Below are 12877 nucleotides of genomic sequence, written 5' to 3'. Positions count from 1 at the left end.
CTTCCAACAGGATGTAATGAGTATGCAGTGGATACACATTGCAGTGATAAGAGAAAATGAGTGTCATGTAGCCAAAGCCCCTTTAATGAAATGCGCAGAGATTAATTTTGCGTTAGGACCTAACTATTAATGTTTGAAATCAACAATATGGAAGGTTTAGAGAAGACTTCATTAATAAAATGAGATAAAGTTTACTGCATTGCTGAGAATGTTACAGATGTGAGCACTGCACGGCGTGGCTCATACAGGAAAGAAGATGTTGATTTTGGAAGGGTCGCTGGAATCAATATCTGAGCTGTAAGTACATTCACGGTAACATAAAAAAAGCTAAGCTGCCTCCCGTGAAAATAAATTACATTTCTTATATAAAGCTTTTTAAGTGATTCCTCTGGGCTCGTGTCGATTTGGTATCATCACTGTTAGCATAAAGCTATTAGATTAAAATGTTTTAACTGCATAAGCTCTTGTACATACAGTAAATGCAGTGCAGTGAGCCTGGTAGCCGTAGAAGCAGGGGGAAAAATGAGAATCAAACTGGATTATCACTTCACTTTGTTTGATTTGCACATTATACCTGTACATTATTGTTATGCTATCATAATAAATAGATAAAAATCTGCTCATTTTCATGGTTTATCCATTCAACAGCACAAATTTGACAGCCTAAACCAAAACTACCCAGGCCAACGGGCAATAAAACACCCCAGGGTGACTTATGAGTTACTCCAAGTGTCAATTAATATGAAACCATGAGAAACCATGAGACAGAAATATACCTTGGCCACACTTTTCAAACATCCATCTTAGGTCTCAGTCACACAGGCTTAGAGACCAGTTGGTGCACTCCTTGATGGCTTGGTGTGTGGTTGTTGGAGGGTGCGAAACCAAAGTCCTCCTTGGGATCACCTTTGTTGAAAGCAGATTGCTGCAGTTGACCATAGTTTGCATGGAAGTTGCAGCATTATATATAAAAACTGTCCAACTGCTGTCCAAGCATGAGCAAAACGAGATCCCCACAAGTAAATGGAAACCCTCTGAGGTCACAGTAAAAGTTGTGTTTCCCTGCTGCCATCAACACATTGCTAAAGCCACAACTTTTACTTTGAAGACAAATGTTCTCATTTTCTGGTTTGGATCAGTTTTCATAGTTTCACTGCTGCTGAGAGAGTAGTTGGTGAGTGTTTGCAGACAAGTTTGCATCTTCCATTGAAACTATGAGCAATCGCAGCATTTTGCTAGTGGTTTTCAGTGTGGTTGCATCACTGACTGGTCTCTATGGCTTCATGATTGGGACATTAGCAATCAGTTTCATAGCAACTGCCAATCTCAAGCAACTACTTGATTGGGGAATTTTTCCCTTGGGATAGAAATATGGTTATTATTTTTTTACTTCTGGCGACTGATTGGGGGAACAGTTGACAAATCATAGACCTGAACCTATTACAGAATAAGCTTTTGAGCAATTAACTGTGGTCGCTTTGCACAACAAAAGCTGAAAAATCTTGCATTACAAGTGCATAGAGAATTTATGACGAACAGCTGCTCTAGCTTCTGTTTTGACTGAAAATGACTGTGTAGGTCAGATCTTGCTCTGTCATTATTTACTCTATGGTCCCTCTTGTGTTTCTCCATACAGGAAATTAAAGATATTCTTGCTGAAATCACCTGGTTTATCCACAGATTTGTATATGCTTTATACCTATAACTTTAGAATTGCAGCTTTTGCTACCTTGTTTTTTTAGAGCCAGAGGGTGGTTTGCTAAGCTATAAGCTAATGTTAGCACTTTTGTCTCCAAAAGGCAATGCAAATTGTTTTGTAACTTTCCTGTTTATGTATTTCCTTTAGGTTTAAGTTTCATTTTGTTTAATTAGTAACTTCCCTGCTAAGTGTATGCTAGGCTTCTACTTCAGTAGTTTGACTCACAGAACTGGTCCACCGTGTTTAACAGACATGAAACACTTTAATATGACATTCAGCACAAGTTGACTGAAGGAACTATATATTTCGCACTTTATTTTCAGAAATCGCTGCTTGGGTTTACCTTTTGGACAGATGTCTGTGCAAGGGATGCACATTTTAATCCGGTTCTCCTCCACTTCCATCTTGTTGCTGGGACATGCTCTCACACAGGAGCTGTGGTCCACGACAAAGTTATCTGATAGAAAAAGCAGCAAAAATCTGAATTAGAGGACTTCACCAGTCTTTTAGCATACCGCATACAACCCCCTACAGTAAATTTGAAATATAATACTATAAAAATCAAAGCACATTCCTGGAAGGACCCCTCTAATTGTATGAAACTGATTGTATTTTAATCACATTTGTGTAATGATCAAAACTAATGGTCTATATCAATGAGAAACAGTAATGAATTAGCTAAGTACTTGGTTGCAGAAACAGGAAAGCCATACTGTGGTATGATCATCTGATGATCAGTAGAAGTCGAACATGCAGTCTCTTCATGTCACTCAAATTTTAATGCACGTTCGCTGAAATATTTCACTATTAATGACAGAACGAGCTAAGCTTTTTCAGCTGCCAGAAGCTGAAGCAGATGGCATAGCAACTAGCTGATTGAGATACACACTTTATTTATGTTTGATTTATGTTTGAGTAATCTATCTTGACTTGAAATAATTGCCTGGGGTCCAATTTCAGGATTGACAGGGGATAAATGACTCATCAACAGACGCCAGCACAGATTCTAAAAAACAAAAAACAAAGACTTAATTACGAGCGTTATTATCAGCATCTATGTTATTGCGGCGTAGCGTTGTGTAATGGCACACACACCAGATCATTTTGCAGCTGCTTGGATGTCCACTGCGTTCGCTGAGAACTAGGTGCAGACTTACGTGGACATTTCTTGACACAGAAGGCTCCATAGGTGTATTTCGCCCTGGGGTTGTGCTCTAACTGGAAGGACGTCGGGTTGTACACAAAGGGCTGAGGGCACTGGGTCACGCAGGCCCCGCTGTCGTTGAAATTGGTGCAAGCCTGCAGAGGGAATACAACCGCAGTGAGCTAGGTTGAAGGCAAATGGGGAGGGCTGTGATTTTCCTGCATAAGTCACCATGAGCGAAAGAGTATTACAGCAGCATTTCATTTTTACGTGGGATTGCGACATGCGAATCATGCGGCCCTCCTTTGTCTCTTTGAACGCCAAATGGGAGAAAAATTGGAGCCATTGATCCACAGCCATGATGTAAATGGTGAAATGTTTTCCCATAAACCTCTTAAGTGATTTGTCGTCTGTGGCCACAGGCGGAAACAGCAGTAATTGAATTGGATGAGCCTTTCTGTGAATTACAACTACAATATCATCCCTGTCAGCATGTGCAGGGAAGTCATGCACCAGTTTGAAGAAAAAGGTAGAACTTGAGGTGATAAAAGGGATATTAATTATGACACAGAATCCCCAATTTGTCCTTTAAAGAGCGCCGCTGTGGAAGATGTTTACAGCACCATAAAATGACAAACAATTTATCAGCAGGTAAACAAAGTGGATCATTTTCGGGCGGGGAGGATGGCAAACAGATGTTGGACAAAAGATGTGGAATGGGAAGAAGGATGAGTGTAGATAGGATGATTTTCTTTCTTTCTTTTTTGGTCACTGTACGTGTGTGTTGAAGGCAGAAATAAAAGAAGTAAAGAGAGTTAAAGAGTGAGAAAGTGTGTGTGTGTGTGTGTGTGTGTGTGTGTGTGTGTGTGTGTGTGTGTGTGTGTGTGTGACGTACAAAGCAGTCCGTGTCCTTGGGGCCGGAGCAGCCGCCGGCGCATTCGCGATGGCAGCAGTCGCTGACGTAAGGCCCGAAGCATCGACCGTCACACTGCTCTGCACACACCGTTTTTGTCACTGCAACGGAAGTGGAAAGACTGAATTTTAAAGGTCTGGCACACACACACACAGACACGCACACACATCTACATACATTCACACTCATAAAGAGAGACAATACCACCACGCTCAACCTTCCTCTCTAGTCACAACTGCTCACAGTCGCATGTAGGCAGGAAGAAATTTGGGGCTTCAACAACCTAAAGGTCAGCCAAGTTGGTTTGCGACCACAGAGTCACTGCCTAGAAAGCACAGACGTACTTTAAAAACATGAAGCACTGTCTTCTGTCTCAAGAACCTCCTTGGAAACCCTTGAAGAGGACTCTTCTCCTCTAACTGCTCTGAAGCTTCAGCTCAGAGACCGAACAGCTGAAAATAGTGTTTGACAGCGTCCAGGAATGAATCTAAGGGGGAGCTTTGCTTGTGGAAACCCAGTTGGTTTTCCCTAGATACATAAAGTTTGGAAAAAATTAACTGAATCTCACAGATTCGCCATATCAGTGTTTATACAATGGGTGCTTTCAGCCAAGCGAGTCAATTGGCCAAAGACGCCGTCCAACTGTTCTGATTCCCAGAAAGCCTGGCTTTACTCGCTGATATGCCAACTTTTGCAGTAACCAGGGAAATATTTACTGCCATTCCAGTTTCTTCTCTGTATTTTATTTCAACTAGTTTAACGGGAGCTGTGTAAGTATCATTAGTAATGTGTGGCTTGTCCCCATTTCATCAGCCAACATTTCTGATAAAGGACAGTCTCCCACACTGTATTGATAAAGAAGGATATAGACCAGCCAGAGAGTCAGCAGGAGCTTGAAGCCCAGGCATTAAAAACTGCTGTGCTCACTCTGTGCTGAGTTGCGAACATAATGATGCAGTAGTGAAAAAAAAAAAAACCAAGCCTCTGTAATCTATTAGTCTGTTAGTTTAAGAAAAACAAGCCAGAGCCTCTGTAAGTCTTTCCATGAGGGGAACATCCTGTAATTATATGAACGACAAACATTTCTCTAGTTAAACTCCTTCCTTTGGTATCTCATTTTTTTCCTTTTATTTGTTATGTGCCAAGTATTGCTACACGGTGATGAACAGTTATTTCCTACCTATAATTAATAATGCATTTTCTAGATATTGGCTATAAGCTTAGTGTCCAACTTTAATAAAAATGAGAAGAAAAAGAAAAAAATAGGATAGTCCTCATGAAGCTTAAAAAGCAAATCTATCCCAAAGCAGATTACTGGAGATTACAGATTATTTTAAAGCAGATTTTACAGTATCATTAATTTTCTCCTGCCAGTCAGTAAAAACAAGGGGTCACTTGGCCTTAAACTAATAAGTGATTTAAAAGAATTTCATTAGCTTACTTCTCAGTGTTTATGTTGAGTTCTGCTATTGCACTTTGCATAAATAGATTTTGAAAAACTTTTTCAGTTGTAAAATGAATTATTGTTTGTGTGGGTTGTACTTTTTTTTTCTTTTTAAATGAAATGACTTATGCTAGGCAAATGAGTCGTAGGTTGGTTAGCATAGCTTACTGGCATAACACTAGACTGTCTATATCTGAAGTGAAAAGAATATCCTGGTTGTTCCTAGCTTAGCCCTGAAAAATCAGAGAGAAATAATGTCTTCAAACAACATTTCATAACTGTAAGATTAAGAACATTGATATTAGGCCCCAAGCCTTTGCATTGCAGGGTAAGGTTAGCCTAGCTTAGCCAATAAACTGCTAGATTTCACAGTCTAAATTTTCACTAAAATGAACATAACACATTTAAACTTCACAAACTGACCTTTTCACACTTCCACAAATCTAATGATATACTTTATATGTGTTTGAATGCATTGGATCTAGAATACTATTAGCCTGTCTTAGGGAATAACTAGCTTGGTTTTGTCCAAATTGCCAAAAATACATATAGGCACATCTAAAACACCATTACCATGATGAAACTTGGTTCATTAAAGGGCTCAGTTAACATCTAAAATGTTCAAGTTCATAAGAGTACAACTAGAAAAAGACTTGTTTGGAAGCATTTTCAGGAGAAAGCCTCTGCTTTCTAAAAACAACAACAACATAGCAGTAAAGCTAAGTGCAAAGTTGCAAGTGAACAAACTACAAGACTTCTGGAACAATGTCCTTCGCACAGACGATAGCAAAATGGAGATGTTTGGTCATGACACACAAAACCAAATATAGCATATCAGCACAAACACATATCAGCTGATTGATGGTGGGGTAATGATTCAGGCTTATTTTGCAGCCACAGGACCTGGGCACCTTAAAGTCATTGAATCCACCATGTACTACCAAAGTACTCTTGCGTCAAATGTGAGTCCAACAACTTAAATTTACTTCAAACTGGCTCATATAATGGGAGAATGACCCAAAGCAAAGCAGCAAATTTACAACAGAATGGCTGAAAAAGATAAAAACGAAAGTGCTGCAATGGCCCCGTGAACTGAACTGAAGCAACATTGTAGAGAAGAGTGGGTCACAATTCATCCAAAATGATGAGACTGATAAAGTCATAGAGAAAAGTATTACTTCAAGTTACTGCAGCTAAAGGTGGTTCTGCGAGCTCCTGAATCATGAGATGTACCCCAGAGGGCCACGTAATGTGAAAACATTCTTTTTCACATGACTGTCTCTCTCTGTGCATAGCTATTTGACACCACTCTTAACTTCAATACATGTAGCACTGGTCCACAGTGTTACCTTTACAATAAAGGGTGTAGCTTTGGAGTTGTGTTATCAGAATGGGATTTATAACTTGGCACCATAGACAAATGGAAAATTGAGCTTTCAATATAAGTAATTATTGTGAAAAAGTTTTCCAGCCCAAAGGATGATGTTTGTCTAACCAGCAAGTTCAGGGATTGTTGGCCAAGTTGATCCACCCCTTATTTGCAGGGTAAAAGTCTTCTGATTGACATTAAACTACCCAACACCTAATGTGGACTTTAGAAGTAAAGCTACACATGCATGTGATATCAGTAAAGGGCAATAGGAAAGAATTTTTAATTTTATACTGGGAAAGCAATACATTACATCACGTGTGAATCAGCGTTTTGAGGTGGGACTGCGGTAGTGCACTCACAAGTTTGACACTGGTCCTCCTGATGGCCCCAGCAGCGTCCGTTACATGAGCGATGACAGCGTCTGCCTGCAAAAGACACCGTACATCAGAGAACTCTCTGCAAACTTTAGACGTAGTTTTGACACAAACACACATTAAAGACACTGCCCCCACACACATCAAACACCTAATCGTTCGCTCGTGCATGCCCTTAAAACTGCTTGACTAATGACAGTGACAGAACTGTCGAATCTCCTCCGCTCATCCAACAATAGATTTCAAGTCACTGGCGACTCATGGCCTGTGAGAAACATGAGCATGAAAGACAGGCTTCTTCTCCCTTCCGTCAAGAGCTAGCAGGCAAAGTGGGACCTGACAGAGCATTCACAGCCTTCATCTGCCCGTGGCCCATCATCAAGACTTAATTGACTATGGGTTAATTACAGAGTAAGTGGAATAGTGAGGCAGATTGTCACCCGGCCCCTTCAACCACTCCCACTGTGGGGTTGTTAATGTTAAATACTAACTACAACTTGGCAAAGGGCCTCAATTTGGCAACCTCCACTCCCACAAACTCTCTTGTCATTTTTGGCCCACCTCCTCTGTTCTTTGTTTCTTTTCATCCCCTTCCTCCTACATCAGTGGCATCTCATCAACAAAATAGCAACGTTTCACGCACATTGTACTTGTACAGGGTCTTCCCCAACCTTTATTGTCTAGAAACAGGCTTTGCATGATGTCCTGATCCCTGCTCATGCTAGTCAGATTGTATTCTGTTCATTCTGCAAAGTGTAAAAAAAAGGTCATAACGCCTTTTCATTTGCCCCATTGTCTATGTCTTTGCTACCACTCGGCGCCACAGCTGTCCCCATTGTTCACCCTGACACGTTTTGATACAGAGACCCTGAAGAAACTGCTTTCCATCCCTCAAAATGAGCAAAAGGCTTGCCCATAAATGCGCAGAAAAGTTTGAAAGAGTTGTCTTTAGCAGCCAGTTCCTCTGACAGAATGTCCGCCGGATACTGACGCCTGTTATGGCCAAAGCAGAGGGAGCTGAGGGACAGCCGGGACCACAAAGGGGGTGAGGCGGTTGGGTAACAAGGGAAGTGGGCAGCTTCAAACCAGCTGTCAGATTCACTGAGATTTAAAAAGACCACAGCAGACAGCAGCTCCATGGGCCTTGCTGCAAAGTCGTTAACATACCACTACAATAGAAAGGTTCACGCGCTGATCTAACACTATGTGATTTTGCTTCCAAATGACCGCCAGGCAAACAGAATGAGGATAGGGCGTGATTGCTGCTGGATGTGTGTGTGTGTGTGTTTCTACAGTATGTTGGAATGTGCCACTTTAACATTTCACTGACGATACTTTAAAGGGCACCTATTACATTCATATCTTGCTCCACATTTTTATTCTTGGACTCTAGTAGAGAAGCTTTGCATGATTCACAGTTAAAATGAACCTTAGGTATCTTATACTGGGCCTTAGTGCAACTGCCTGTTAATTCATTTACTGCTTGAAACAGTCCTATTTGATTCCTTTAACTTTTCCTTAAGCCAGCTTTCTTATAATTGGCTGCCCCATGCAAACAGAAGGTTTGAACAGCTGTGGATGTGGTTTCAGTGCCAGAGATGAAGTATTTCTGTCATATTAAACCTGTATATGACGTATATACAGTTGTGATCAGAAGGTTACATCCACTCATCATGGGCATGAATGTCATGGTAATTTTGTTTTATTTCCAGGGTGGAATGACACATATTTAATGAATGTATGATTTTGGAAACTGCAGTTGTTTAGAAATGGCGGGTAGAGACCTTCCAAAGCTGTGAAAATCTCCTATTATTCTTATTAGAGCTTCACTGAATTCATTGGACTTTCCCATTGCTTTGAATAGTGTTTAACCCCATTAGTGCTGTCAAACAAACCTTTTTTATGCTGGCAAAGAGAAACTACCAGTTGTAGTCTATCATGATCACTAATGAGAAGTTTACAGGGCTTGGTATTGTTGAGTTAAAAGACATTATTGAACTTTCAACACCAAACTTTTAAAAGATTTAAGTATATATTTGAGTCTGTATGTATACTTTTGGCTATGTGGATTAATAGCTTCTTGCCGGTTTGTTCCGAAACCTCCATCCTTCATTCATCCATCTTCTTCTATTTATCCACTTCAGGTCTACCGGGGTGCTTTTAGCCTATAAAATCCCATTTACCTCTTCTTTAAAACAAGAACTTAAGTGTTCATTGCTTGGGGGCATCACCAGTGACTTAGAGGTCAGAAGGTTAATCTAATCAAAAACTACTGGTTCTACCGGTTTGCACCCTCACTCTGTACTCACATCCATTGTTGCTGTTGTTGGACGGCACCACCAGCAGCTCAGCTTGGGGGTTCTTGATAATGTCACGCCAATGGATGGTGTCTGCGTGACACAGGAATTTGTTCTGGTCAACATAAACGCCCCCATTCAGTATCTCTGCACAAGGAGAAACAGAAAGGAGAGAGAAAGAGACAAATGAGCACATAGCCGTGGATATAGAGTACATGTGCACGATGGCAGAAAATCAATACTTCAAGGTTAACTCTTCTCTTTGTCTCAAAGTACCACGCTGCATATGCTGTTCCCTGAAGCGCATCTGAGCATGACGATAAATGCTATTGACAAATGCACACAGATATTCTATGCCAAGTCCAAAGATATTTGTATAGAAAGTACCTCATAAAAATAAGCAAATGGATTTTAAAGAAACTCCTACTATACGCCAGTCTGATTTCCTAATTATGCGCTGAGTATTATTAAGTAATTTCATTTATCTTCAGAGTTAATGAGTTTGAATGTCACAGGCAGACATGATACTTGTTGTGTTAATTAAAACTGGAGCAGAGAAAGCGCATAGCTTCGGAGTTTAGATGCACTTAAATCTTGAAACTTTTTTCTTTTTATTGTTGAATTATTAACTTCAAGACTCCTAAGCGGCCCAAACAATCAAACTGTCTCATAGAAAATAACTGGAACTGGAGCTTTTCGTGACCTACTCCACAGTGAGAGCCAACACACCAAAGACAAAGGCAGGCACTTCAACCAGCATTTGCTTAATAGCAAAAATATGTTTCCTTTCAAGGACCAGTGCCCTTAACAGATGCCTGGGCATGGATAGTGATAATACATTCTAATCCCTCTCCCAGTTACTAATCCAGGTTTTGGATATAGAGACTGAATGAAATGATGCTGCAGTAATCCCCCCCTCCTGAGTTGTGACCCAAAGCAGAAGGGAAAAAACAGCCCCCATCTGTGTTTCTTTCTCTCTGGGATACCAGCAGACTATATAATTTAACCTATTTGGGGGATTTAGATACAATCATCTTGCATCTCCTTCTCCTTGAATATGATTCCATGAAAGTACTTGTCAAAATAAATGAAATTTAATAATGAAAAAAGAAGCAACAATGTGCTTCAGATTAGGGCTGGATTAGCTGAAGGTAAAGAAGGGCATTGTCTCTCCAGGCAGATTATTAACGGCGTGCGCTTATGATTCGACTGCTGAGAAGCACACACACACACACACACACACACACACACACACACACACACACACACACACACACACACACACACAGGAAGCTAATCATTACCATCCGACACCCTGATTAAAGAAGTGGGCCTTGGTGGAGACGGGGACATTTATTCAAAGCTCTCTTAGAGGTGACATGGCGCTCTGTCTGCCTGCTGAATGGCCTACAGCCGCAGCTTCATGTAATCATGTTCCCGTCACAATGGACGATTTATCTGGGCGTGTTTAACATTCATGGATGGCGGCTGGAGAGAAAAAAAAAGGAAGAAGAAGCTTGTACAAATAGCACATGGACTGCACCATCAGCATGCTTTGATAGCATTCAAAAATAGCTGTGAAATGAACGGCCATCCGTTACCGAACCCCGATTAATTATTTTTCAGACGGCAGATGTGTCCATATGTGCATTTCGTGTTTTCCCTTAAGTCTCCTTCATGTGATAGAGGGCTTTGTTGTTGAGCCGCTTCACGCCTCTAAAGATCCTTGAACAAACAACCCATTAGTTCAGACATACTGTGCACATAGACAAGGTCATCAGGGAGCACGTAACAGGTCAAGATTATAGGTTTTACACACACACAGGCTCATCGGACATTTGCTTGTGTCAGGCATCTTACCACCACGACTGGGTGTGGGCCCTACTTTGCTTGAAAATGACCTCTTTTTACAACTGGCTAGAAGTGAGCATCCCTCGCTGGATTGTTACGTGTCTTGCCTATGAGATAAAAACACTGTAAAGCCTTGAAGTTTCTGAAGGATGTTTTAGTTTATGTCAAACTACAGACTCAGCAGATGTTGCCTCTCATATTTTGCAGCTGCAAGTGAGGATTTATAATGGTGTGCTATGCTAGGGTAACACCTTGAAAAGCTTTTGAAGGCTTTTTTGTCCAGTAACTGAAAAAAGACATAGTATTGGTTCGGCATTGTAAATAAAGGCCGACACACTAAAAAGCAGGTTTTGTGCAGTGTGTTTGACAGGCACATAAAGCACTCTTAATGCTGTGTAAATGTTGTGAAGCACAAACAAGCAAGGTTCAGCTAATTTTCCTTTAATTACATTTATTTATAATCTGTTTTCAAGCATGGGGCCATCGTTCAATTGCAAGAAATTGGAAAAGAAAGACTTGACAGAATATATGAATCTCTGGAAACATGTTGCACATTAAGCAATCTCATCTGATCTACAGATGTACCTTCCTACTCAACCCACATCAGACAATGGTTCACTTAATACCTGTCTGTGAAGGTTCTCAGTCATCCAGGTCATCGTAGTCAAAGGAGCTTGCAAAGAAAAGCGTCTGGACTTCTTTAAGTTGCTTGAAGACGTTTCACCTCTCATCCGAGAAGCTTCTTCAGTTCTAAGGTCAAATGGTGGAGAGTCCCAGATATAAACCTAGTGGGAGTAACCCCCCACAGAGGGACAAAAGGACCCCCTGATGATCCTCTAATCGCCTGAGCCAAGGTGTGAAACTGGGTGTGGGTCCCAATCAGCCAGAGTTTCGGGTGTGTTCATTGTGAAACCTGGCCCCACCTTATCATGCGAATTCCTGAGGTCATGCGAATTCCTGAGGTTCCCGATTCACTTAATACCCTTTCCACACAATGGTAAATGGCCTGTATTTGTATAGCGCTTTTACTAGTCCCCCCTAGGGACCCCAAAGCGCTTTACACACCCAGTCATCCACCCATTCACACACACATTCACACACTGGTGGAGGCAAGCTACAGTTGTAGCCACAGCTGCCCTGTGGGGCGAGGCTGCCATATCTGCCATATATTGGCCCTTCTGGCCAACACCAGTATGCGGTAGGTGAAGTGTCTTGCCCAAGGACACAACTTGAGCCACGATCACCCCCCAATCAGTTCAGGAAACCCATATACACTGCATTGAAAACATTACTTTACACAACAGTGATTGTCCATCTGCAAGCTGCTTTGTAACCCACCTCCTCCCCAGGCCCTCCTCTTTTTATATACTATTTCTGACTCAACCATGAACCCTAGTCATGCATCTTCCCTTGGTTTTGCGGTATGCACCTTCAAACTCATTTTGTAAAACACTGCGGAAAAATTCTGTTCACTTTGATCATTTTGATCTTAGATATAGAAATATTTTATTTGATACAGGAAAACTGGTCTGGTCAGTGGTGGTCGTGAAATGAACTGGACATATTAAGCAAATGCAATGATAAATCATGGAATAGTTGTTCAGACAAGTCTTGACTAAGATTGTGGACCAAATCCTGGTTCATTTTGCTTTTTATTATCATTAGGGAAATGTGGTTAATAACACATGACCTACATGAAGCATGTCTTTCAGTTTCCCAACACCTGAGCACCTTTAATGACATCGGCTCACTCTTATTCTGCAGAATTACTGTGGTAGGTGGT

At 41.1% G+C, this 12877-nt stretch overlaps 1 protein-coding gene across 1 annotated transcript in view; it reads right to left on the bottom strand.

Annotated features, from left to right (window-relative positions):
- Nucleotides 1–12877, bottom strand: part of LOC146547256 (receptor tyrosine-protein kinase erbB-4-like) — a 373065-nt gene that overhangs the window by 111766 nt on the left and 248422 nt on the right. The window contains exons 4-8 of the mRNA XM_085263592.1: nucleotides 9256–9390; nucleotides 6932–6997; nucleotides 3739–3857; nucleotides 2857–2998; nucleotides 2043–2156 (exon numbers count right to left, since the gene is read on the bottom strand). Coding sequence (XP_085119718.1) covers nucleotides 2043–2156; nucleotides 2857–2998; nucleotides 3739–3857; nucleotides 6932–6997; nucleotides 9256–9390 — 576 coding nt within the window. The remainder of the gene's footprint in view (nucleotides 1–2042; nucleotides 2157–2856; nucleotides 2999–3738; nucleotides 3858–6931; nucleotides 6998–9255; nucleotides 9391–12877) is intronic.

This window comes from Mchenga conophoros, linkage group LG23 (assembly GCF_057382185.1).
Source record: "Mchenga conophoros isolate Kocher_MC1m ecotype Shallow Benthic linkage group LG23, M_conophoros_male_GT1.1, whole genome shotgun sequence".
NCBI lineage: Eukaryota > Metazoa > Chordata > Actinopteri > Cichliformes > Cichlidae > Mchenga > Mchenga conophoros.
This window is presented reverse-complemented; position numbering and strand designations above follow the sequence as displayed.